Raw genomic sequence first — 27151 nt, 5'->3', positions numbered from 1 at the left:
TAATACTGCACCTCCTCTATATCACTGATATATATCACCTCCTAATACTGCACCTCCTCTATATCACTGATATATATCACCTCCTAATACAGCACCTCCTCTATATCACTGATATATATCTCCTCCTAATACCGCACCTCCTCTATATCACTGATATATATCCTCCTAATACTGCACCTCCTCTATATCACTGATATATCACCTCCTAATACTGCACCTCCTCTATATCACTGATATATCACCTCCTAATACAGCACCTCCTCTATATCACGGATATATATCACCTCCTAATACCGCACCTCCTCTATATCACTGATATATATCTCCTCCTAATACAGCACCTCCTCTATATCACTGATATATATCACCTCCTAATACCGCACCTCCTCTATATCACTGATATATATCCTCCTAATACTGCACCTCCTCTATATCACTGATATATCACCTCCTAATACAGCACCTCCTCTATATCACGGATATATATCACCTCCTAATACTGCACCTCCTCTATATCACTGATATATATCACCTCCTAATACTGCACCTCCTCTATATCACTGATATATATCACCTCCTAATACTGCACCTCCTCTATATTACTGATATATCACCTACTAATACTGCACCTCCTCTATATCACTGATATATCACCTCCTAATACTGCACCTCCTCTATATCACTGATATATATCACCTCCTAATACTGCACCTCTATATCACTAATATATATCCTCCTAATACTGCACCTCCTCTATATCACTGATATATATCTCCTAATACCGCACCTCCTCTATATCACTGATATATATCACCTCCTAATACCGCACCTCCTCTATATCACTGATATATATCACCTCCTAATACCGCACCTCCTCTATATCACTGATCTATCACCTCCTAATACTGCACCTCCTCTATATCACTGATATATCTCCTCCTAATACTGCACCTCCTCTATCACTGATATATATCACCTCCTAATACTGCACCTCCTCTATATCACTGATATATATCACCTCCTAATACCGCACCTCCTCTATATCACTGATCTATCACCTCCTAATACTGCACCTCCTCTATATCACTGATATATATCACCTCCTAATACTGCACCTCCTCTATATCACTGATATATATCACCTCCTAATACTGCACCTCCTCTATATCACTGATATATATCACCTCCTAATACTGCACCTCCTCTATATCACTGATATATATCCCCTCCTAATACTGCACCTCCTCTATATCACTGATATATATCCTCCTAATACTGCACCTCCTCTATATCACTGATATATATCACCTCCTAATACTGCACCTCCTCTATATCACTGATATATATCACCTCCTAATACTGCACCTCCTCTATATCACTGATATATCACCTCCTAATACAGCACCTCCTCTATATCACGGATATATATCACCTCCTAATACCGCACCTCCTCTATATCACTGATATATATCTCCTCCTAATACAGCACCTCCTAATACCGCACCTCCTCTATATCACTGATATATATCCTCCTAATACTGCACCTCCTCTATATCACTGATATATCACCTCCTAATACAGCACCTCCTCTATATCACGGATATATATCACCTCCTAATACTGCACCTCCTCTATATCACTGATATATATCACCTCCTAATACTGCACCTCCTCTATATCACTGATATATATCACCTCCTAATACTGCACCTCCTCTATATCACTGATATATATCACCTCCTAATACTGCACCTCCTCTATATTACTGATATATATCACCTCCTAATACTGCACCTCCTCTATATCACTGATATATATCACCTACTAATACTGCACCTCCTCTATATCACTGATATATCACCTCCTAATACTGCACCTCCTCTATATGACTGATATATATCACCTCCTAATACTGCACCTCTATATCACTAATATATATCCTCCTAATACTGCACCTCCTCTATATCACTGATATATATCTCCTAATACCGCACCTCCTCTATATCACTGATATATATCACCTCCTAATACCGCACCTCCTCTATATCACTGATATATATCACCTCTTAATACCGCACCTCCTCTATATCACTGATATATATCACCTCCTAATACTGCACCTCCTCTATATCACTGATATATATCACCTCCTAATACTGCACCTCCTCTATATCACTGATATATATCACCTACTAATACTGCACCTCCTCTATATCACTGATATATATCACCTCCTAATACCGCACCTCCTCTATATCACTGATCTATCACCTCCTAATACTGCACCTCCTCTATATCACTGATATATCTCCTCCTAATACTGCACCTCCTCTATCACTGATATATATCACCTCCTAATACTGCACCTCCTCTATATCACTGATATATATCACCTCCTAATACCGCACCTCCTCTATATCACTGATCTATCACCTCCTAATACTGCACCTCCTCTATATCACTGATATATATCACCTCCTAATACTGCACCTCCTCTATATCACTGATCTATCTCCTCCTAATACTGCACCTCCTCTATATCACTGATATATATCACCTCCTAATACTGCACCTCCTCTATATCACTGATATATATCACCTCCTAATACTGCACCTCCTCTATATCACTGATATATATCACCTCCTAATACTGCACCTCCTCTATATCACTGATATATATCACCTCCTAATACTGCACCTCCTCTATATCACTGATATATATCACCTCCTAATACTGCACCTCCTCTATATCACTGATATATATCACCTCCTAATACAGCACCTCCTCTATATCACTGATATATCTCCTCCTAATACTGCACCTCCTCTATATCACTGATATATCTCCTCCTAATACTGCACCTCCTCTATATCACTGATATATCACCTCCTAATACCGCACCTCCTCTATATCACTGATATATATCCTCCTAATACTGCACCTCCTCTATATCACTGATATATATCACCTCCTAATACTGCACCTCCTCTATATCACTGATATATATCACCTCCTAATACTGCACCTCCTCTATATCACTGATATATATCACCTCCTAATACCGCACCTCCTCTATATCACTGATATATATCACCTCCTAATACCGCACCTCCTCTATATCACTGATATATCTCCGCCTAATACTGCACCTCCTCTATATCACTGATATATATCACCTCCTAATACTGCACCTCCTCTATATCACGGATATATCTCCTCATAATACCGCACCTCTTTATACCAGACCTCCCCTATATTAGTGATAGATAACCTCTTAATATGGATACAGAATTTTCTTGTACGTGCCTCACAATAATACAAACATAAAACATCTCACTCGATAACCACCAAAGGAGACAGTTCTTCGCTCAGCTGTTTCTTCTTCTGATCATTTCCGGATCGCACGCAGAGTATCCTGGGAAGTGTAGTTATCAGTCTGGCAGTCTTTGATTATTTATTAATTTTTATGCTAAAAATAACAGGCTGTCGCCTCCTCCGTCCCCTTTCACTTAATGGTTTTTCCCCTCAGAGAAGTTTCCCGCCCAGTATCGCCCTCTGCACTGCTATATTTCTAAGTTAGGTACATGTTGTTGAGTCGGAACTACAGCTCCCGTGATGCTCGGTGGTTTGGCGCCTGCGCAGTGCTGGTTCTCGGTGGCGGCAGAGCAGATCCTTTTGTTTAGAGGCGCCACATTCCCAGAACCGAACCGAATCACGTGAACTGGGAGAGCGGTTGCAGGCCGTACAGCGCACCAATAACAGCTCTCTTAAGCGTCCGATACCGGTTACAGATCTGGAGGCCTCCGTCAAGCTGCAGCAACAGGCCTTAGAGCCCGGGAAGCGACTTGTCGCCCCTCTGCCTGATTCCTTGACTGGTGAGATGTTCATCCGCTGCTGCCCACTGTGTCCCCATATTATTGGTTGTAGTTTACCTCTATAAAATTATGAATAAATTTGCTGCCCGCACCACTTCTCTAGACAGGCAGGGGGCATGTGCCCACCCTGGAGGGTAATTATTGGAGACCAGTGGTTCTTACCCCAAGAGGGGGGTTACTCTGAATAGGACCCTGAAGTTTGTTTACATTGGGTGCATAGATTTAACTGGTAGTTTCCCAATCTTAATATTTTACCAGTGTTAGTGCCAATTATACAAAGTGGGCAAAGTTGCTAAAGAGTGTGTACCATCACTTCTTGGTGGGCATAGTTGTTCGTTACTATGAGTACCGTTTAATCTTGGGTGGATACTGTTGGGGTTGAGTTAGTGTTGTACCTAAAGTGGGCATGGCTATACCAGGGTAAATGGCGTGTACCCATTAGGCGCTTATTGTCCAGTTGGGCAATGGTTTGGCCAGGGCTCTTGCCAACTCTTCCAGGTGTGCCAATATTGGCCTGGAGGAAATACCAAGGTGTAAGCACTTGGCTCACGCCAACTCTAGCTCAGATGGTACAAGCCCCGTGCTGTGATTTGGGGGCATGGTTTAGCTATGGTGCCCATCACCTTTTCAGTATGGACTACACGTAGCACCACCTGATTGGCGGTGGCGAGGGTTGATAGGGCTACTAGACATATTAGGGTTGACTTGTGAAGATCTTGGTTGCATTCGACCAGTAACTATTTCAAGCTAAATTCAGGCTGGCATCTGCTACATTGCACGATTTTAGTATGAGCATGCCTTGGTGTTTTGTGATCCAACTTCTAACTTGCTCATCTCCGTTCATATAGGGACCCCCCTAACCAGTAAGCTGGCGACCCCAATAGGAAAAAAGCAGAACAAAAAAAAAATGGAAGAAGTTGATGAAGAGGAGGAAGAATATGTGGTGGAAAAGGTCCTGGACAGAAGGGTGGTCAAAGGAAAGGTGGAATATCTTCTGAAATGGAAAGGATTCTCTGAGTAAGTTTGACTACGGCAAGTAGAACTTGTCACGTCCCAAAACAACGTTAAATATCCGCTATACCTTTATTCTTGCATTTCCCCACCGACTCAACATTTTTTGTGTCTTTACGTGCCTCCGTTCCTCTACAATCAGCCTTGTTTGTCTCTGCGGCTAATAGATTGATAAATTGACAACTGGATGGTCTCCATGACCCAGCGCCAACACGGCGTAACCTATGCTGATCAATAGACAGAGCAGTTAATGTGCCAACGCTGGGTGGTGGAGTTCTTCAGTATTGCCCGCTTTTTACCTGTGCTCTATCAGTGATGGCAGCCTAAATAATTGTCACATGGAAGTCTGGGATAGTCTAACCTGCAGTCTTATTAAAGGCTAAGGGTATGTTCACACGAGGGCGTCCGTTACGGCTGAAATTACGGGGATGTTTCAGCCTGAAAACATCCCCGTAATTTCAGCCGTACCGGCATGTGCAGGCGCTTGAACGCCGCGTCAATTACTTGCGTAATTGGCGCTGCTATTCATTGGAGTGAATGAATAACGGCTCCAATTACGGCCAAAGAAGTGACCGGTCACTTCTTTGACGCGGGCGTCTATTTACGCGCCGTCATTTGACAGCGGCGTGTAAATATACGCCTCGTGTGAACAGACAAACGTCTGCCCATTGCTTTCAATGGGCAGATGTTTGTCAGCGCTATTGAGGCGCTATTTTCGGCCGTAATTCGGGGCAAAAACGCCCGATTTACGTCCGGAAATAGGCCGTGTGAACATACCCTAAGGCTGCTGCTCTGGTCCTCCCTCATGCTTTACCTTGCAGCTCTGCTTATGCTGATAGACTGCTTTGTACTAAGTTGAGATGGGACTATGCATGCAGAGCCGATTTCCACTCCAGCAAGTCTAGAAGTAACAAAACAGCTAATTTTGTGGGGCATAAAGAAGTAGGATTAGTTTCATAACAATATTATTTGAACGATTACACTGGTTACTGACCATGTTATAAAATACATATCTGTTCACATAAAATAAGCTGGTCGTAGACGAAGGATAAGGCTTCCTTCACATATCCGTTGGGGCTCTATTCTAATGTTCTGCCGGAAACTAAGCCCTGATTTACCCAAACGGAAAGCATAGGTTTCCGCTTCCATCACCATTGATTTCGATGGTGAAGGAAATGGAAACCTATGCTTTCCGTTTATGTAAGTCAGTGCTCAGTTACGAAGGAATGGAGCCCTGATGCAGATGTGAACGAAGCCTTAATTGGGTAATCTTCCCCTGACATCACCAGAATTGGTGACCGTGGGTTGAGTGTCGCCATAGATATGAAACCATTGGTGAATCTTGAGGCGATCAATGGGATCTACCAACACAAAGATCGTGTCTATGACCTTGCTCCAAAATAGCCAACGCCTTCTTAATACACTGCAAATGCAGAACATTTTTTTAAGTTTTTTTTAACTGGTTTTCAAAAGAAAAGAAAAACCTGAAACACTGACATGGCAGTTGTGTAGTGAAGCACCTATGTAGGTAGTAAGTGGACATACACCTTAGTCGGCAATCAAATGTGTATGGGGGGGCCCTACTGACAGATGTTGGGGTAAATGAGGATAGGTAATGTTGAATTTAAACATGCCAGGAGATACTGCCAAATGCCCCTACCATGCACGCTTAGGGTATGTTCACACGGCAGCCTCCGTTACGGATGAAATTACGGAGCGGTTTTCAGGAGAAAACAGCTCCTGAATTTCAGACGTAATGGCATGTGCAGGCGTTTTTCGCTGCTCCAATTACGTCTCAAGAAGTGACAGGCACTTCTTCGACGCAGGTGCGTCTTTTTACGCGCCGTCTTTTGACAGCGGCGCGTAAAAAAAATGACCGTCGGCACAGAACATTGTAAAACCCATTCAAATGAATGGGCAGATGTTTGCTGCCGCTTTGGAGCCATATTTTTGGACGTAATTCGAGGCTAAAACGCCAGAATTACCTCCGTAAATAGGGTGTGTGAACCCAGCCTTAAAGAGAACCTGCCATCTCTCCTGACAGGTCTGTTTTAGTAAATACTTATATTCCCCATGAAATAACAATTCGGGAACATCTCTTAAAATCCTGCATTGTGCAATTCCTGTGTTATTCCTCTTAGGGTATGTTCACACGCCCTATTTACGGACGTAATTCAGGCGATTTACGCCTCGAATTACGCCCGAAAAAACGGCTCCAAATATCTGCCCTTTGAATTCAATGGGTCTTACAGTGTTCTGTGCAGACAGGCATATGAACGTTATAGAAAAAGTGCTAGCGACCCCTCTATTACCCGGAGCAAAAAGTTGCTAACGAAGAGCGGCTATGAGGGTATGTTCACACGCCCTATTTACGGACGTAATTCAGTCGTTTTACGCATCGAATTACACTTGAAAAAACGGCTCCAAAACTTTTTTTTTTTACGCACCGCTGTCAAAAGACGGCGTGTAAAAAGACGCTCGCCTCAAATAAGTGCATGTCACTTCTTGGGACGTAATTGGAGCAGTTTTCCATTGACTCCAATGAAAACCAGCTCCAATTACGTCCGTAAAAGACACCCCAAAAAACGTGTGCACTTGTCAAAACATCTGAAATTCAGGAGCTGTTTTCGCCTGAAAACAGCTCCGTAACTTCAGACGTAATTGGCGTTGCCGTGTAAACATACCCTTAGAGTATGTTCACGTGGCCTATTTTCAGCCGTTTTTCGAGCCGTAAATGCACAAAAAATGGCCAAAAAAAAAAATCGGAAGCAGAACGCCTCCAAACATCTGCCCATTGATTTCAATGGGAAAACGGCGTTCTAGTCCGACGGAGCGTTTTTCGAAAAAGTGCAGGGCACTTCTTGGGACGTTGTTGGAGCAAACGGCCGTAAAAAAACGCAGCGAAAATCATGAGTGGCACAAAAAACGTCTGAAAATCAGCTGTTTTCTCTTGAAAACAGCTCCGTATTTTGAGACGTTTTTGACTTGGCGTGTGAACATACCCTTAGAAGTTTAAGAATTAATTGACAACTGGGTGTTGCTATTCTCCTTGTCAAAGGGGCATGTCCCTATATAGTCTCACTGTCAGTACTCATTGGACAGTCAAGTTGTGTAGGGACACACCCCCAACTGGTAACACCCAGTTGTCAATTTATTCATAAATTTCTAGGAGGAATAACCAAGGAACGGCACAACGTAGAGTTATAAGAAAAGGTTATCCAGAATTGTTATTTCATAGGGAATACAAGTATTTACTAAAATAGACATGTGTAGAGTGGCGACAGGTCCTCTTTAATTTAGCCAAAGTAGGAGATCGCTATGGACTGTATTTTATGTGTACGGCCAGCTTAACACATGGAACAGTCTCCGCATGAGGTAAAGAAGGTCCATTTTCAAAGAGCAACACTATTGCCCCATGTGCTAATAGAAACCTATATTACAAGTGTAGGGGGAATTGGATCTGAATTCATCTGGTGTTTGCAGTGAGGACAACACGTGGGAGCCAGAAGAAAACCTGGACTGTCCTGATCTGATCGCAGAGTTCTTACAGTCGCAGAAAACCGCACACGAGACAGACCGATCGGATGGAAAGCGCAAGGCAGATTCTGACAACGAGGTCGTGGGTGAAGAGAGTAAGCCCAAAAAAAAGAAAGAGGAGGTAAGAATATTTAAGGAATCCAAAAAGTGACATTCATCTGGAAAAAAAGATATTCAAACAGGAAATGACACCTAAGCCACAACTACATACATCTAATGCTTTCGTTTTATCGGGTTTACTCTTTACCTTTATTACAGCTTCCATTCTTTTTGTTAGACTTTTTCATCGGCAGGGATGTTCTTCCTTGGGTCTAGTTAACCCTCATTTTCTTAAGATCCAAGTCCTCCCAGACACATTTAGTGAGGACCAGGCCTTGGCACTGGGTGGCCAGTCCATTGTTCGGAGAACACCAGCAGCTTCTGTGTTTGACAAGAACGTGTTGATCTTCACAACGGTTTTTCGGGATCTTTGAATAAAAATACCGGTCCAAACTTTCACTGGACCTCCATGTCTGGTTTCATGATTGTAGACCTCGCTCTAACAGTAGCTAATTGTTTTGGTAGACTACTTACTGACCTATGTTACTCTCAAAGATTGCAAATGTGAATTCTTCAGTCCATTAAACCTCCCTCTCCCTCCTCTTACCTGCATTTTCAGTGGCATTTTTTTTAATGGTCTTTTTGTACAAACCTTTTTACAGTTCTACAAAAAAAAATCCTATGGAGAAAAAAAAGCCATATCCTCAGCATATTAGGGCAGATATTAAGTTTGTCAGCGTAAACTTAAAACAAAACAGTCAGATAAATGTGGTGCACGCTGAATGATAAATTTGGCGCATTTTGACACTTTTCTCTACCTCATACCATTTTAAGTGACCCCCTTTTTGCTAAACCATGCCCCCTTGTTGAGTGTGTGTAATAAATAAAAAGTCTAAAACCGTTAAATATGGCGCATAGCATGTAGGCCAGAATTCTGGTGCATTTTGAATAGTAAATCTGCCCCCACAAACCAAAACACGGTTTGTAAATCCTTTTTTATATTTTGCTATAGACTCAACTAACCGCAGCGTTAAATCGCAAAAAAAAACCAACCAAAAACAGCTAAATGACGTCTAGTTTTGGTGTTCTAGTACAAATCTACTTTTTTGGCTTCCACCTTTTTCAGTTATTGGCTCCTTCAAGGCTACATAGAAAATAACCTGTACTAGACAGTTTAAAGAGGCTGTCACCAGATTCTCAAATCCCTATCTCCTATTGCATGTGATCGGCGCTGCAATGTAGATAACAGGAACGTTTTTTTTTGTTTTTTTAAACGTTCATTTTTGGCCAAGTTATGAGCAATTTTATATATATGCAAATGAGCTTTGAAATGGACAACTGGGCGTGTTTTTTTTCGTATGTCCAACTGGGCGTGTATTGTGTTTTTAACTGGGCGTGTTTACTTGTTTTACTAACTGGGCGTTGTGAATAGAAGTGTATGATGCTGACGAATCAGTGACCAATCAGCATCATGCACTCCTCTCCATTCATTTACACAGCACATAGTGTTCTTACTAGAACGATGTGCAGCCACATACACAGGTGTCCTGATAATGAATACACATGACCTCCAGCCTGGACGTCATGTGTACTCAGAATCCTGACACTTCTGAATCATTTCTGTGAGATTCCAGCAAGCCGCGCGTAATCTCGCGAGATTACGAGGTAAACGAGATTTCGTTTCCCTTGCTGGAAATTTCACAGAAAAGATTGAGAAGTGTCAGGATTCTGAATACACATGACGTCCAGGCTGGAGGTCATGTGTATTCATTATCAGGACACTTGTGTATGTGGCTGCACATCGTTCCAGTAAGAAGGTGATGCTGCTGTATAAATGAATGGAGAGGCGTGCATGATGCTGATTGGTCACTGATTCGTCAGCATCATACACTTCTATTCACAACGCCCAGTTAGTAAAACAAGTAAACACGCCCAGTTAAAAACAATACACGCCCAGTTGGACATAACGAAAAAAAACACGCCCAGTTGTCCATTTCAAAGCTCATTTGCATATATATATAAAATAGCTCATAACTTAAAAAAACAAAACGTTACTGTTATCTACATTGCAGCGTCGATCACATGCAATAGGAGATAGGGATTTGAGAATCTGGTTACAGCCTCTTTAAATAAAATAAAGGGTGATCTACAATTTTAGCGTTTTACTGTATGTATAAACATATATTACAAACTCACCTCTACACATCAGTCTGCTCGTGGACAAGCGAAAAGCAAGGCTGCGGTTTTTTAAATAAATAAATAAATAATTGAATACACTAAAACCTTTTTATAACAATGGCTTAGAGATATGGAGAGAATAAGGGGACCATGTTTAGCTGGGGGCTCCGTGAATATGTGGGCCTTAGCTTGCCAGGTCTCCCATTGCAGAACGTGGTGGGCAATGGTGGCTACCCCAGCACACATTGGGATGACCTGTGGTCTATGAGAAGGAAGAGGTGAGAAGTCTGACGCCTACTGGAACACATAAATGGCCGCTAGTCCAGCTAATATCGATCACGTCTAAGTTATGACCTTAGATGTGATCGATATTCGGTGGATCCAGTGTCTGAGACACACAGGACCGCTCTCAGCCAAGCCGTCAGGTCAGCTTAAGCGACGGAATATGCTGAGAGAGAACAATTACGCTTCTATGTATACAGGATACAAATAATATGTATCATTAAAAAAAAGATTTAGTTCTCTTCAAAAATTAGCAATATTTTCAGTACCATAAAATGTGGGAATGTTCCAATATAAGAATGTGGTTAGTCTATTTAGAATAATATTACTACTACTATTCTACATTAATTAACACCCCCCCCCCCCTCTACTTTTCATTCTTACAGGCTGAAAAGCCTCGTGGATTTGCTCGAGGTTTAGAACCAGAAAGGATTATTGGAGCCACAGACTCAAGTGGAGAGTTAATGTTCCTGATGAAATGGTAGGTAGTGTCCGCACGGTGTATAGATCTCAGCAATATATCGTTTATACCAGAAAATGTTGTGTTCATGCAATGCCCTGAAATATGTCTCTATTCACCGGAGGTTGTGTGTGACAGACTGGGGGTAATGGTATCTTTTTAATGTTATAACCTACAGGAAAAGCTCAGACGAAGCGGATCTTGTCCCAGCAAAGGAAGCCAACGTGAAGTGTCCCCAAGTGGTGATCTCATTTTACGAGGAACGACTGACGTGGCATTCCTACCCATCAGAGGAGGACGACAAAAAGGAAGACAAGAACTAACGGCCACACAAGGCGGTTATTAATAACGATGGATGGTGGGTCCTACATCAGAGGGGTGGGAGGACAGCTCCAGGATTCAGTCTTTCCTGCAGCCACACAAGGTGTTTCACGTGTAAAGCCCAGGAGACCCTGCACCCTACATGCCCCTGCTCCTCCTTTTTCACACTAGTGTTACAAACGCTGCATTTTTACTGAGTAGCATGTTTTGTTTGGCTATTAGTGATCTCTGTAAAAAAAATAAAAAAAGATAAAAAAAAAAAGACATTGGGGTTACATGGGGTGGGTTGAAGAGAACGGTTTTTTAAAAGTTTTACTCCTTGAACGAAAAAAAGGTAATCCTGTCACAAGGACTAAGATGATGCATTGTGTTGTGGTCACCCGTTCAGTGTTTGGCTGCTTCTTGGGGGCATCAAAGTCATGCTACCTAATAGATGGGGATATTAACATGTTCCTCCGTCTATTTATTTGGGACTGGAAGTCCTTTTTTTTAAGGGATGGGCAAATTGTGAATTATTAAACAGTTACTTGGAGATGGCGCTGTTCATGTGAATTTTATTTTTTTTAATTCTCTTTAACGTCTCAAGCAGGGAAGTCTTAGGTAGCTGGGATCCTGAAGTTACATACAAGCGTCTCTGCAGTTTTATTGTATAAATCCGTCACTTGTCGTTTTTTTCTTCTTCTTTTTGCAAAAGCATGTGTTTTTAGGTTCTGTGAAAACTTTTATCAAATGTAAAGTAAATCTTAGGCAGCATTTTTGTCAGTAAGTCGTCCTAATAAAACTTTTAGATTTATAAAATACTTCTCGATTGCCACTTGTGTTTATCTGCAGATTCAGAATAGATGTTATCTAGCGGAGTTGCAATATAGAACAGATGCGCTGTAAGGAAATCAAAGGAAATGTCCACTGTAGATAGATTAAGACTATCGTTTTGGGTCTACTGCAGACCTATACATTTCCTTGGTAACAGACTACAGTCAGTCTGTATAATCGGATTCTGCAGTCCTAATCCATTCCATCTGTCCAGTCTTGCTAGACCATATGGCCACACACCTATATGAGCTTGTTGGACCGCCCTTTCCAGAACCAGGTGTGTGAATATGGAGTTGGGTCCATTTTGAGACTATAACAACTTTTTACTTCTCTTGGGAAGACTTTTCACCTGATTCTGCAGTGTTGGTGGAAACATGTACCCCTTCAAGCTAAAAGAGCATTTGTAAGGTCAGGGTTCTGTGCAGGCTACTAGCGCTCCTCCCCACCAAGTCTTTGTGGACCTTGCTTTGTGCACAGGAAAGGGCCTACCCCATACAACTATGTAAAATGTCTTTGTATACTGTCCCTTAACATTACCCTTCACTAAAAATAAAAGGTCAGTCCCTAACAAAAAAACATCCCGCCACCAAAATTTGACAGCAGGCGCCATGCATTCTCCTGGCATCCACCAAACCCAGATTCTGAAATGAAATTCCTAACTTCAGAGTCTAGTTGTGCCATGCCTTATACCATCCCAGCCAACACATTGTGCATGGTGATCTTCGGCTCATGTGCAGCTGCTCGACCATGGAAACCTATTGCACGAAGCTCCCAAGACAGTTCTTGTACTGAAGTCCCTGCCAGCGACCGTTTGGAACTCTTTCCTCTGTTGCATAACTCGATTAGAGTTTGCTAACGCTGCATAGCGGAGCAGTTACTCCTACAAAGTATCATTCACAATAAGAGCACTTACAGTTGAGGCAAATTATAAAATAAAACTGACTTGTGGCAAGTATTGCATCCTATGACGTGCCACATTTAATCCCTTGAAGGAGCTTTCACATAATCAAAATCTATCACCTATCCACAGGATAGGTGAAATATCGGATAGCGGTCGTACCCCTTTACCGATCACGATAATGGGCTTATCTTGCGGTTCCTCAGAGCCCTATAGGAATGGAGAGGTAGTGCGCTTGCTCTGCCACCACTCCATTCATTTCTGATGGCAGACCTAGAGGCCTTTGTTAGGCACCTGGCTACCATGGTAACCCAACTGCACTCCACAATTGCATTGTGAGACTGACAGAGGCTCCCTCGCTGAGCTATGCGAACTTAATAGTAGTTACGGAAACAGCTTAGTTCACATGCTACGCTGCTTTTGTAACTGCCATTCACTACTATTGAAGTTACGGAAACAGCGCAGCTCAGTGAGTTATGCAGTTTATGTAACTCACGACCACATAACCTTTTTCATGGTCGGAATTCACCTCATTCAGCCACACACAGCGGCTGAACAGGGTTTAGGGGGCCCCGTTCTGGAGATAGGTGTGGGACCCGCGTCTGACATTTATGACATATCCTGTGGATTTATCATAAATGTTTCATGGGAAAACCCCTTTAACTCTAAGGGTATGTTCACACGGCTTATTTTCAGCTGTAAACACCCCAAAAAACGGCTGAAAGTACGGAAGCTAAACGCTTCCAGGCATCTGCCCATCGGTTTCAATGGGAAAAACAGCGTTTTGTTCCGACGGTGCACTTTTTAAACGCGACAGTTTGAAAAAACAGCATAAAAACGCGCCCCGTAGAAAGTGCATGTCAATTTTGAGTCGTTTTTAGAGCCATCTTTCATTGTGTCCATAGAAAAACAGCTAAAAAAAAAAACGCATAAAAAAAAAACGTTTGACGCTTAAAAAACGGCTGAAAATCAGACTATTTTCCCTTGAAAACCGCTCCGTATTTTACAGCCGTTTAGCGTGTGAACATAGCCTGACATGTCACCTATGCAGTACGGGAAGCAGCGTCTAAGGTTGAGCAATGATGCGATTACTCGTGTGCAGGCTGTTCATCTCCGGTTTCAATGTCTAGGAATTTTGGATATCACAGGCTTTTCTGTAACAGCTGTATCTGCCGCCCGACTGTACGGGGAAATCCTGCCACCTGCTCCCCAGGCAATAAACTAGCCTGTGCTTGTGGTATCAGTTTCTGTTGGCACAGACTTCTTCTAACAGGTACTTTATCATGAGGAAATGATACAGAACCACCATCTATCTCGTGTGCATTATGCCAGCTCCTCGGCCCACAATCACTATAAAGTAACCAGGGATAAGTCTGCAGCGTAGAACCGCCAAGGAACCGCAGGGAAACCCAGACAGATATTCGGCCGGATTGACCACCGAAGAGTGACGGGAGAAAAAAAAAAAAAAAAAGGGCCTATATTCACCTCTCCAGACATTTCCATAGCAACACATCCATGTTGCCCTCTCCAGATACTGTACAGCAGGGGTCAGCAACCTTTGGCACTCCAGCTGTTGTGAAACTACAACTTCCAGCTTCACAGCAGCCGGGGGGGCCATAGGTTGCTGACCCCCTGCTGTACAGCCTACCGCCTGTGTTCACATGGGACTACTGCCCGTACAAAGGCCGGCCTGAAGAGCAGGGACACGTCTGCCATCGGAGGTAAGTAGCTTGTTTTTTAAACTATAAATGAAAAAAAAAAGTAAATTTTATATATATATATATATATCATATTTTATTTTACAGTTTTTTTCAGAATTGCCTTGTTGCCAAATTTTCCTGCAACTTAACTGTACATGCTGTAAATTTTAATTTATAAACGTAATTCTCTGCATTTTTTTCCTGCAGCAGACGGATGAGTTTTCTTCAAATGTTATCCACTTTGCTGCTACTGTAATACGCTGCAGATTTTCCAACCGCAAATCTGCCCGGAAAATCTGCAGCGTATGCATTCTGGAAGTGTTTTTTATGCTACCCAAAAGGGGCAGAAAGCTCTGCACAGACACTGAACAATCAGGGATGCTTTGAGATAAGCTCAGAGTTGCAAATACAGTTGTGGACAAGAGCCTATCAACAGCTAAACCGTTCACTGAGGAAAAGGTGGAGGGGGTAAAAAGCAAAAAGACTGACCTGTATTTTGCATATCTTATACCCCTTCACCTGCACAGGATCCAACCTGAAGGTAGAAATTTCAGACACGCTCACGGCTACACTGGACTTCCATTAATGTACCTTTAAGTAAATATATACAGCACAGAAATTAAGTGAACATATTTAACAAAACTAGGGCTGGGCAATTATGACCTGAATCAAAATGACGATTAATTGAAGATGTAATCTCGATTAATGAACTATTTAGGCCACACCCCTTTGTGCATGCCCCGCCCCTATCTAAATGCTATGTCTGTGAATTATTTATTCCCTAAATCTGCTGAACACTACTGTATATAATATACCCCCTGAAACTGCCCCACAGTATAATGTCCCATAGCCGCTTCTACATAGTGCAATGCCCCCATAACGGACTTCCACTGCCCCTATAGCTGCCCTCACACAGAATGCCCCCATAGCTGTCCCCCACAGAGTATAAAGTCCCCCATAACTGCCCCCAATAGGGCCTGATAAAATGAATAACATACAAACTCACCTAACCCGTTCTAACGACGAGTGGAGGAAATCCCAGACAGGTGCGATGATGTCACTGCCTCGCGGCCGGCCATACATAGTGAATGGTAGAGCAGGGACCTTGCAGCCCCCTGCTCAACCATTGGATTCAACTGTATCTGCTTTCTGAAAATGCAGATACAGTTAAATCCGGGAAAAAATTAATTGATAAAACCGAAGTTCGCAAGAGGACGTCAATTAATTGTTCTGAATTTGATTATTTTTCAATTAATTGACCAGCCCTAAACAAAAAGTATTTTGGTGCAACCTCTTTATCACTACACAAGCAGAAATTAGCCAGAAAATATTGAACGGAGTTTCGAGAATCTATCACAAAGTCAGTTTATTTCAAATAAAAAAAAAAAAGCTTTCCATACATAGTTGTACTAGTTCCAGTATGATGTATTATGGAACGTGCATAGTTATAACACTCGGCAAACTCTAAACCTAACTGATCACGTGAGTTTAATAGAATGAGCGAAGGATTCCTTTCGAATCCCTCAATATAATTCCTGCTAATCAGCCTTGGAATCCATAGTACACACACTATCCTGCCCACTTTACGGGATCCTCTGGGTGGAGCAAAAACTGGTATGTAGACTTGGTGTGATTGGGTCATGCCCTGTCCGGCAGTTAGGGGCAATACAATCTTTAACTTGGGAAATTCTAAAGTAATAAATTAGAATTAAAACAAGAAAACTACCCTCTTACTGGTTGTAAACAAACATCAGACCAGGAAAAACTGAGCCCCAAAAAACTAGCAGGGTCTCTGAAAGAAACTCAGCAAAGACTGGTAAAATGTTTTGTGAGGCTCAGATTTCCTTAACCATTGCAATCACTGCGTGCCAGATGTGTGCCCAGTAAGGACAGCTCACCGATACGGCTCAACCTCATGCAAATTAGCCTTCACTTCCCAAAACACATTTGCCTACATTTTAGACATGGTACAAGATCAAGAATTAAACAAAAAAAAATGGTCTTTCACCCTGTCTTTGTTAGCTTCTTAGGTTTACGTTTTCAGGGCATGCTTCTGCCCTCAGGCCCGGCTGGCCTCCTCCTCATTCCTGGACAAACGGGGCCCCGACACAGACCCTGGCCCTCAGTATGTGCAGAAATCGACCTCATCACTCACTGGGGTCAGTCTTGTGTGAAAGGTTTGATACGGAGGCCTGAATGAAAGCACAGCCCACACCCCCTGTCCTGTAATATTCCTGATTTCAAATACAGATCCATCACTTCCTCCGGTCCTTTCGCTCTGGCCTTCGGCTTTGCGGGCCCTCAGCATTACGCGGCACGAGTACTGCATTGCCATTGCTGGTGTACTGCAGGGCATATTGCTGAGGAGAGTATGGTCGACCTTCTTGGTCTCTTAGCTGGCTAAAGACTTCCTGATATAGGTTCTCCACTTCCTGTTTCATCCTCTGGAGTGATCTCAAGCTTTCCCCTTTTTCTCGCAGCTGAGCGCTACGTTCCCGGTTTAAGCGTTTTACCTCCTGTTCCAGATTCAGAATGGTGTCCAATTTCCTCTTGCGGCAGTTCTGAGCAGCCATCTTGTTCTTTCCTCGTCTGCGGATATCACGTACTAAGCAAAGCTGTGCCTCACTAAGCTGGTATTTGGTAAGAAGTTCATTAAACTCTTCCACGGGCAGATTAATAATTTTTTCATTACTGAAAGGGATCTTCATAGCTCTAGCTCTTTGCTCATCTCGTCCTGCCTGTCGGTCTATGAACGCTGCTTGTCTTCGACTTCCCCTCCCTGCCATAGGCAGCTCCTCCTCTGGTTCCTCGGGAACCATGTTGTAGGTATGATTGTGCCCGACGTGTTCAAGGAAAGGCAAGCGATTAAATCGGCCAGGGTCCTGGGAACTCATTCTGCAAAACTTACTGTATTCTGGTTGGTAACCACTGGCTTCATCAAGCTCTTCTGGCTCTACCATTTCGGAGTCAGAACTGTATCCCACTGCTCCTTCTTCGGAGAATGAGGAAGAGGATGACGAGCATGAAGAAGAGGTCTCAGAACCGCTCGGAGAGGCAGGACTACGATGTGAATCAAGAGACAAACCAGAATCGGAATCCAACTCTTCCTGAAGTTGAGACGCTTGAACTTGGCTAAAACCCTCTTCAAGTGCCAGGTCCATCAGGCTAATTTCATCAAATAAAGCATCTCCCAAGATACCATCAAGGGGGTCGTGTAGGGCACTGCTTGAGGTTTCATTGGAGGTGCTATTTAGCTGTGAGGGGAAAAGTATTCCTGTCAGATTGGTAAATCCAAAAGTGGAATTGATGTCACTAGAGTTGTGAGAAGAGAGCTGAGGCAGCGGCGACTCGGTGATTGGGAAAGGTTCCATGGAAGGAGTAAAGAGTGACAGATTTGGCGCACAGCTTTGAAGAGATGGTGTATCCAGGTTCCCATTTTGCTGCAGTGATGGGTCTAGGCTCAGATACAAGGGATCCTCAGATGAGCCGTTAATATCTATTGGCTAAAAAAAAAAAAAAAAGAATTAAAATCAATACTATGTATTGCTGAAAAAACGAACAATACAAACAAACTGTTAATAAATACTATAAACCTAATTCCCTGCCAAATGCTCTATGCACAAAGATTTGGAGCACTACTCCGCCACCCGAGACCTTGAAATACAGAAAAAAAAAGAAAAATGTACTGTATTTTTTAGACTAAAAGGACTCCAGGGCTGTAATACAGTGCCTCTAAGTGCCTAAACCGTACCTCCAATTTTACACTGAGACATCCAGGTTTTTATTTCAGTAATCCAATAGGAGGGGAAAATAAAAATCACGCTCCCTTAGGCCCCATGCACACGACCGTAAAAACTCTCCGGAATTGCAGACTGTAATACATTACACAATTACGGACCCATTCAGTCATATCGGCTGCGGACACCTTTCCATATCGCTACGGATGGGTGTCCGTGCCGCAAAAATGTTCAGAAAATTATGGAACATGTCCGTTCTTTTGCATTTTACGGGCCATACTCCCATACTTTGTATGGGAGCACGGCCAGAAAATGCAGGAGGCCGTCAGCAATTGCGGGCACAGCCGTGTGCATGGGGCCTAACACACGATATTACACTGGTATTCTCCTCTAGAAACATTGCTTCCAAGGGTCAATAGAGCGCCTCACAAAGGCACACTGTGTGCCTACAGGTCCATGACATAGGGTCCCTCTGTTCTACCGTACAGGATCAGTGTACACAACTTTGCCATGTGCATGAACGTAAAGACACCTTCTTGGCTGGTATTGAGGCTGTGGGCCTTTTCCTTGTTTTCATCTATCTAAAAACGTAGGCACTCCTTGTAGTCCGAAAAAATAAATAAAACATATGTCGATATAACATTTTGTTTGGCTCACTGCTAAAATGAATACCTGCATATCCATGATTGACATCAGGTCCTGCCACTGCTCCTCCAGATCAAGAGGTGACTCCATATCTGGTAGGAAAGGGGACAGGAGTCCATTTGCCTGATCTAAAGCCACTGGGCCTGGTTCTGTATCCAAGATACTCTGGGAGTCAGGAGCTGGAAACTGCAGAGCAGAAATCAGACTGCATTGCTCAAGTGGTCATATGGCACAAAACAGAACAGGTCAGAGGGTCCTGAATTACCTCAGAAGATTCAGCAAACTGGAAAGGGTCATCCAGAAGACTCAGGCACTCAGCCAAAGACATAGCGGTCTGACCCTGAAGAAAAAAAACAAAACATCAGTACCATACCAAAAAAAATTATATTAGGAAGTGTTAATATGGCCCTCGTTATAATTTTTGTCAAGTGAACAGAGGAAAGACGGGCATTCATAACCATCGGATGATGGAATAGGAATGAGCAAGTATGGTGGATCTCATCACATAGATGAATGATTGCTGTGAACAGATCACAACGCTAACCTTTCTAGAATACACAGGGAAGAAATGTAGCAATTTAATATCATATGTCCTCAGATATACCCACCTCCTGTGGCACATTTTCCCCAGTCTCTCCATCCACTTGCACCCGGGGATGCACGGTTTCCCTTCCTGGGTCATCATGCAAAGATTCCCAAATATCTTCATTGTCCTTATGATGTCCTCTACTCTCGAAATCCTCACGCCCAGCTCCAAGGTCAATATCCTGAAGCCATAAAATATCTACTGGATCAATTTCCTGCAATGGAAGAAAAAGAAATAATTGCAGCAACCGAGCAAAACAAGAACAGGCCCAGACGGAGACGCGGTTTGCGCCAAGCTGTAACTCTGTCATTCAATAGCGGTGATCTACTCTGTTATGCCTTCACACAAGTCAAGCAATAAATACACTTTTAAAAGTTGTGCCATGATTTAGGAGAATAAATAATTAGCCGCCAGCTTCTGGATCGCTGCATTGAAGCAAAACCCTCCATGACATGTCACTGCATTGTCCCCCGCACGAGGCTCAAGGTCACTGTCAATTTTACAGTCATCCAAGACGTCACTGTCAGCTGTGCATGGCCGAGCACCAACCTAATACAATCTGCTTATAGGACTAATACTGGGGAAACAATAGAGAGCACAAAAATAGATCATACATAGACATTCACATTAGCGCCAACCAAAGCCCATAGATTACACAACCAAGAAAAGCAGAGTATGAGGGTGTGTAATGCCATCCTAGGATGCCGATATTCACATGTCTGCCCCATCCTGTGTGTGACACAAGAGCTGTGTACTGCCAGCTCACATGTAAACAGGTTATAAGACTGTCCTGGCTTCACACACAGATTCTACATTGTGCAAGAGCGGACCAGGCACCTGTCACCTCTGCTCATGCCCCCAGTGTGACACCAGTAACAGCTGCTGGTCATCCCCAACACGAGATACGGACAGAGTCTCATTTTTAGATTATATTGTGTGTGAATGGGCAAATACAGCTACGGCGAAGGGAACTACATATAGGAACTCATCTACACGCATAAAACCATGGTATGTAAAAAGTGGACATCTACTTGCTGCTACCTAATAGATCAGTTATAGGAAATCTTATCAGGATATGATCTCTATAGAAGAGCACATCTGTTCAATGCCAAATCACAAGGATAAGACTAGTGGGTGGAATAGAACCCTCTAAATGGCACCACAAAGTGCCAATCAGGGAACCGCATCCCATTACTCCTTAGGGACTGTTTTAAGGGGTCCAGTGGTCACCGTGAGGGGCTGGGATGCAACACCCCAATAAATGTTGGTTTCTAGATGTTCACTAGATGTACATGAAGGCTGCCTTGGCGGGAGCTTGTAATGTGTCATCTAAGCTAGAAAGTAGCGGAATAGCGGCACACAGTAGTAGTAGTAATACCGGCGCGCAGTAGTAGTAGTAGTAATACCGGCGCGCAGTAGTAGTAGTAGTAATACCGGCGCGCAGTAGTAGTAGTAATACCGGCGCGCAGTAGTAGTAGTAATACCGGCGCGCAGTAGTAGCAGTAATACCGGCGCGCAGTAGTAGTAGTAATACCGGCGCGCAGTAGTAGTAATACCGGCGCGCAGTAGTAGTAGTACCGGCGCGCAGTAGTAGTAGTAATACCGGCGCGCAGTAGTAGTAGTAATACCGGCGCGCAGTAGTAGTAGTAATACCGGCGCGCAGCAGTAGTAGTAGTAATACCGGCGCGCAGCAGTAGTAGTAATACCGGCGCGCAGTAGTAGTAGTAGTAATACCGGCGCGCAGCAGTAGTAGTAATACCGGCACACAGTAGTAGTAGTAATACCGGCGCGCAGTAGTAGTAGTAATACCGGCGCGCAGCAGTAGTAGTAATACCGGCGCGCAGCAGTAGTAGTAATACCGGCGCGCAGCAGTAGTAGTAATACCGGCGCGCAGCAGTAGTAGTAGTAGTAATACCGGCGCGCAGCAGTAGTAGTAATACCGGCGCGCAGTAGTAGTAGTAATACCGGCGCGCAGTAGTAGTAGTAATACCGGCACGCAGTAGTAGTAGTAGTAATACCGGCGCGCAGCAGTAGTAGTAATACCGGCGCGCAGCAGTAGTAATACCGGCGCGCAGTAGTAATACCGGCGCGCAGCAGTAATACCGGCGCGCAGCAGTAGTAGTAGTAGTAATACCGGCGCGCAGCAGTAGTAGTAGTAATACCGGCACGCAGTAGTAGTAATACCGGCGCGCAGCAGTAGTAGTAATACCGGCGCGCAGCAGTAGTAGTAATACCGGCGCGCAGCAGTAGTAGTAATACCGGCGCGCAGCAGTAGTAGTAGTAGTAATACCGGCACGCAGTAGTAGTAGTAGTACCGGCGCGCAGCAGTAGTAGTAATACCGGCGCGCAGCAGTAGTAGTAGTAATACCGGCGCGCAGCAGTAGTAGTAGTAGTAGTAATACCGGCGCGCAGCAGTAGTAGTAATAATAATAATACCAGCGTTTTCTTACACTACTAGCTCAGGTTCACCCCTACTTCAAATGATTTTGGGGTCCTCTCATTGAGTACTATGTTCTGCTATTCATCAACTGCGCACAGATCTACTCCCTGAATACGGAGAATCAGAGCGAGTAATAGTCAGGTTATATTGCAGTATAAATGTGTAGAACCTTAGAACCAAACATGAGGGTCTCACGTGACGACGACGTCTCCCTGCTCGGTAATATGATCGGTGCACATACTGTACAGGCACAATATTAGGAAACATTTGCCTGGCCCAATTTAATGTTAGATCAGATGCACTGGCTCTAGAGCGATATAGGGCGACACTATTCCTGTCTGCATTGCAGACTACTCCAGTCTCACATGTCAAAGAGCAGCAGAACAACAGCCCCCACCGCCCACATCTAATCCCGTGTAAACAAGTCCAGGCATGTGACCACGCTGTATCGTGTACAGCCGTGCCATGACTCTATGCCACTCTCCCTTGGTTAATAATATTTAAAAACACATAAGACCATGAGGAGCTCACATTAAAATCGCATCTCTAGCCATAAATAAAAAGTTCTCAATGACAAACCCCTATAAAGAAAAAAAAAAAAAAAAAACAAACAAACTGCTCATATGGGTCCCGGAAACAAGGACTAAAACCACTCCACTGGTCTTGTCATGCATCTTCTATGGCAAGAAAGCGGCTTTAGTGGTCCTTGCGTAATTCTTATGCAAGGAACAAGGTCGATTTTGCTAAATAGCGGCCATAATCAAAAACTACTTGAAGGATCAACATTTACTTGTAACTACTTTTGTTTCCGCCATAATATCGGCCGAACCTGCCAATTCCAGCAGGATCAGCCGATCATCTAAAGTGTTTGAGGGCCTCCCCATTGCAGAAGTTTGGGGAACAGAAGAATCGGGCAATTGGATTTCAATACGCCCGATCCTTTTGTTTTCAGGGGAGAGAAGCTGCCCAAGCTGCTCCGCTCTTCCCATTCAGAATACATGCACGCTCAGATTAGCAGGTGTATTGGGGGGGGGGGGGCAGGAGGAATAGCGGTCTACCCAATGGACATTCGGTCGACAGCTATCTAATGTGTATGGCCAGTCTTAGATAAGCGCAGCTAAACCAGATCTCCAGCTTGTGAACCCGCAGCCAAGATCACAGCTTCCTGAATCCGTGCCAGTATGAGGGCAAGAAGAGTGGAAGGTCGGGTTTAACGACAGTCCTACCTAAATTGTCAGGTTTGAGTAGAAGTGGTCTCTTACCTCCTTGTTTAGTTCTGAACTTTCAGACTGCGCAGTCGCGCCCAGCTCATCAGCGCCACGTCCTTGATCTGTCTCTCTATTGTCTCTGAGGCTGCTGTCTGAAGATGGGAGATCCTGAGGGCCTTCTGGGGATAAGCTGGAGCCAGTCTGAGCACTGGACACAGAGCTGTCCGCCTCCCTGTGCACTAGCCAGGTATCAAGTTCTGTGCTGGGCACCTGCAGCCTGTCAAGGGCACGCATACGGCTTAACAGTCTGCGGGAGGTGAAAAACTGGTCTAAGTCCACGCTTTTGGGGTGCACGCCGTAGCCATCTGTGGTGCCACGGAGGCTGTGGAACTGTGTCTGAGTATACGCTGAGGTAGGCCCCAGAATAATCTCATGCAGAGGGGGGAGATGAGAGGGCAGATAGGAGTCCAAATCCACGCGCACACCCATGAGGCTCAACAGAATAGTGAACTGGATAAGACCCTCCGTCAGATACTTCTTCAAAGACAGCATGTCTGGGAGCCCCAGGGAAGAAGGGACCCCCAACACTCGCACGTTCCTGTACACAGGGAAATACTGAGGTTTCTCCTGAAAGAGAAGGAAAACAAAAACTTGTCAGAGGTTAAAAAAACTCACAATTCTTGATGTGAAGGGAAGCGGAAAAAGTGTTGAAGACAATCTAGAATTACAGAGGCGTTGCATCATGTCACCATGATGTAACCCCAACCCAGGAAAGTATACTTTTCCATACGTGGCCTTCACCTAGGTAGTCGCTGACCTACATTCACCGCACCCTGAACACACTTGGCTGTGTCGCTTGTAGGTTTCAGTCATCACAGCAGACTTTAGTGTCTCACGTCCGTACATAGAGCGGAACGGCTGCCAGTAACCATAATAAAGTCCTGAGCCTCGGGAAACCAACCACAAAGGCTTTTATCTACTTCATGTACTCACAGCATTGTGCAACTGTCAAGGCATGATGGGAGTTGTAGTTTCACCACAGACGCAATGCTACAGGCTTCAGACTCCTGAATTTATGTATATAAAAGAGCTGCTAAGATCATCCCCACGCATGTTATAAGTAGTGGTCATGGGGAAGGGGTTTATTTTTGAGACTCTCACTAAAGAAGCAAACAGTATTACATCCCACCTCCTCCCAAAACGGAAACGGTTGATAACAGAGTACAATAGCTTAAATCCACCTACATTTACTGGATCTGGTCTCATGTCACCGCACCTCCATATTATAGGAAGGAAACCACGGACCTCAACAACATGTATCCGCTGGCAGCCAGGTCTATGTGCGCCCACACAGCAGTGCCCCTACTCCCAATCATGGAGCACCGCCTACTGCAGCTAGTCACTGGTGCCCCCATAGCCTTGCGAATATTAGAGCATCTCCCGTCCCAACGCCCACACGTCCAGTATCCAGTGGTCCATACATATAAAGCATATGTGCGCCCGGACTGCCCCTCGTGTACCTGGTTCTCTCACACACACGCTGAAAAGTCTCTCCGCTCGCAGCGCTCTTCTTCTTCCTCGTGTATCCACCGCCCGTGTACCCGCGGCCCGACTATCACTTCCGCATCACCCGGCAAAACAGACAGCCCTGCCATCCACCAATCACACTCACAGTTCACTACAGGTACACAAGCCGGGGGCAGGACCACACCGCAGGCAGCCAATGAGTAAAGAGCTACACAAGAGGCGTCCAATGGGAAGAGAGAATGAAACCTCACCATTTAACTGTCACTGACAGTTCGGCGGCAAATCACGCTCCCTAGCGCCAACATGCCAGAGTGACGTCGCTGACAGGCTCTCTTCTCCACCAATCAGCTGTCAGATATGCTTTCATCTCTCTTTACCCCGTTCTGTCTCTCGAATTGTCAGACGGTAGCGGAGCGCTCAATTGTGAAGCGTTACCGCTGCCCAGGACGCACCAGAGAGTCAGAGTGGGGAAAGGAACAGGCTCAGGCCCTCACAGTGACTTGCAAAAATATTACGTCTTACGTAAGACGTTCTGGAAGGTTCTCTGCGTTTGACGTCACTTCATAAACAGCATCCGTTACGTCATGGCGTTGGGGGAGTAGAGGGCGGGGTTACTGTTACTGGTAGTTTCATCATATCACGTGTGTTGCCGCTGAACGTTATTAGAGGTCGGACGTGTTGATGGTAAACATGGCAGACACGGCGGAGCTATCACTGGGCGGAGATAACTGTCAGTGGGCGGTGTTACAATTTAAAGGGATTTCCAACAAAATCTGCGATCGCCATCCGCCCCATGGAGACTTTACCGGTACTGGGAGGATGACTAACCTGTGACGTCGTGTGTTATAATAACACCGTGTGGGGACATGTAACAATAGTGTCACTTTTTTTTCGTTTTCTGCACGATAATGCTAACAATGTCACATGACTGTTAAAAAATGGAGTACACTAGGGACTGTCACTTCTATATGAATGTATGGATTTAGTTGTGTGTGTGTGTGTGTGTGTGTGTGTGTGTGTGTGTGTGTGTGTATATATATATATATATATATACACACACACATACATACATATGTGCACAGACACATGCACATATGTGCACAGACACATGCACAAATGTGCACAGACACATGCACAAATGTGCACAGACACATGCACAAATGTGCACAGACACATGCACAAATGTGCACAGACACATGCACAAATGTGCACAGACACATGCACAAATGTGCACAGACACATGCACAAATGTGCAGACACATGCACAAATGTGCACAGACACATGCACAAATGTGCACAGACACATGCACAAATGTGCACAGACACATGCACAAATGTGCACAGACACATACACAAATGTGCACAGACACATACGCACACACACGTACGCACGCACACACACGCATATACGCGCACACACAGACACGCACGCGCGCACACACAGACACTATTACAGTACGGGACAGTTGTCCTGCAGAGAGGCAGAGACTCCTAGCATAGTACATAACTATGATGCTAGGAGCCCGGCTCCCTGCACTGAGTTCGGTCCGGGACTTCCGGCCGAAATACGTCCGTCCATTACGGACGTTAATGTGGTCGTGTGAACCCAGCCTAAGTGTTTGGGCATCCAGTTGGCAAATTAGGTTTAATGTAGATAAATGTAAAGTTATGCACCTGGGTACGAACAACCTGCATGCATCATATGTCCTAGGGGGAGCTACACTGGGGGAGTCACTTGTTGAGAAGGATCTGGGTGTACTTGTAAATCATAAACTAAATAACAGCATGCAGTGTCAATCAGCTGCTTCAAAGGCCAGCAGGATATTGTCATTTATTAAAAGAGGCATGGACTCGCGGGACAGGGAGGTAATATTGCCACTTTACAAAGCATTA

The 27151-nt window shown here is 44.2% G+C and overlaps 4 protein-coding genes across 10 annotated transcripts in view; 2 read left to right on the top strand and 2 right to left on the bottom strand.

Moving 5' to 3' along the window:
• Positions 1–3813, bottom strand: part of SNX11 (sorting nexin 11) — a 98179-nt gene extending 94366 nt beyond the window's left edge. Inside the window, exon 1 of one of the 2 annotated variants that reach the window (XM_075845209.1) lies at positions 3339–3813. The gene's annotated coding sequence lies outside the window, so the exon portion shown is untranslated. Of the gene's footprint in view, positions 1–3307 lie in introns of both variants that reach the window. The other variant, XM_075845208.1, reaches the window with a different exon arrangement.
• Positions 3630–12504, top strand: CBX1 (chromobox 1). Its single transcript, XM_075845210.1, has 5 exons — positions 3630–3876; positions 4725–4893; positions 8371–8545; positions 11310–11404; positions 11562–12504. Exons 2-5 carry the CDS (start codon positions 4784–4786, stop codon positions 11704–11706), a joined length of 525 nt encoding a protein of 174 aa, XP_075701325.1. The 5' UTR covers positions 3630–3876; positions 4725–4783; the 3' UTR covers positions 11707–12504.
• A 3962-nt stretch (positions 12505–16466) lies between these two features.
• On the bottom strand, positions 16467–25842 carry NFE2L1 (NFE2 like bZIP transcription factor 1). Of its 4 annotated transcripts, none has more exons than XM_075845204.1 (6): positions 25781–25842; positions 23786–24358; positions 20106–20297; positions 19763–19837; positions 19525–19683; positions 16467–18618 (listed from the first exon to the last, which is right to left on the bottom strand). In XM_075845204.1, exons 2-6 carry the CDS (start codon positions 24281–24283, stop codon positions 17371–17373), a joined length of 2172 nt encoding a protein of 723 aa, XP_075701319.1. In that variant the 5' UTR covers positions 24284–24358; positions 25781–25842; the 3' UTR covers positions 16467–17370. The 4 variants fall into 4 exon arrangements, with proteins under 4 accessions (XP_075701319.1, XP_075701317.1, XP_075701318.1 ...); XM_075845202.1 differs by lacking the exon at positions 25781–25842 and adding an exon at positions 25510–25756; XM_075845203.1 differs by lacking the exon at positions 25781–25842 and adding an exon at positions 25252–25411.
• Positions 25673–27151, top strand: part of COPZ2 (coat protein complex I subunit zeta 2) — a 23436-nt gene continuing 21957 nt past the window's right edge. Inside the window, exon 1 of one of the 3 annotated variants that reach the window (XM_075845206.1) lies at positions 25673–25942. In XM_075845206.1, coding sequence (XP_075701321.1) covers positions 25940–25942 — 3 coding nt within the window. In that variant the 5' untranslated portion in view covers positions 25673–25939. Of the gene's footprint in view, positions 26067–27151 lie in introns of all 3 variants that reach the window. The other 2 variants (XM_075845207.1, XM_075845205.1) reach the window with 2 other exon arrangements.

This window comes from Rhinoderma darwinii, chromosome 13 (genome assembly GCF_050947455.1).
Source record: "Rhinoderma darwinii isolate aRhiDar2 chromosome 13, aRhiDar2.hap1, whole genome shotgun sequence".
NCBI lineage: Eukaryota > Metazoa > Chordata > Amphibia > Anura > Rhinodermatidae > Rhinoderma > Rhinoderma darwinii.
Note: the sequence above shows the minus strand (reverse complement) of the source record. Positions and strands in the feature narration are given on the sequence as shown.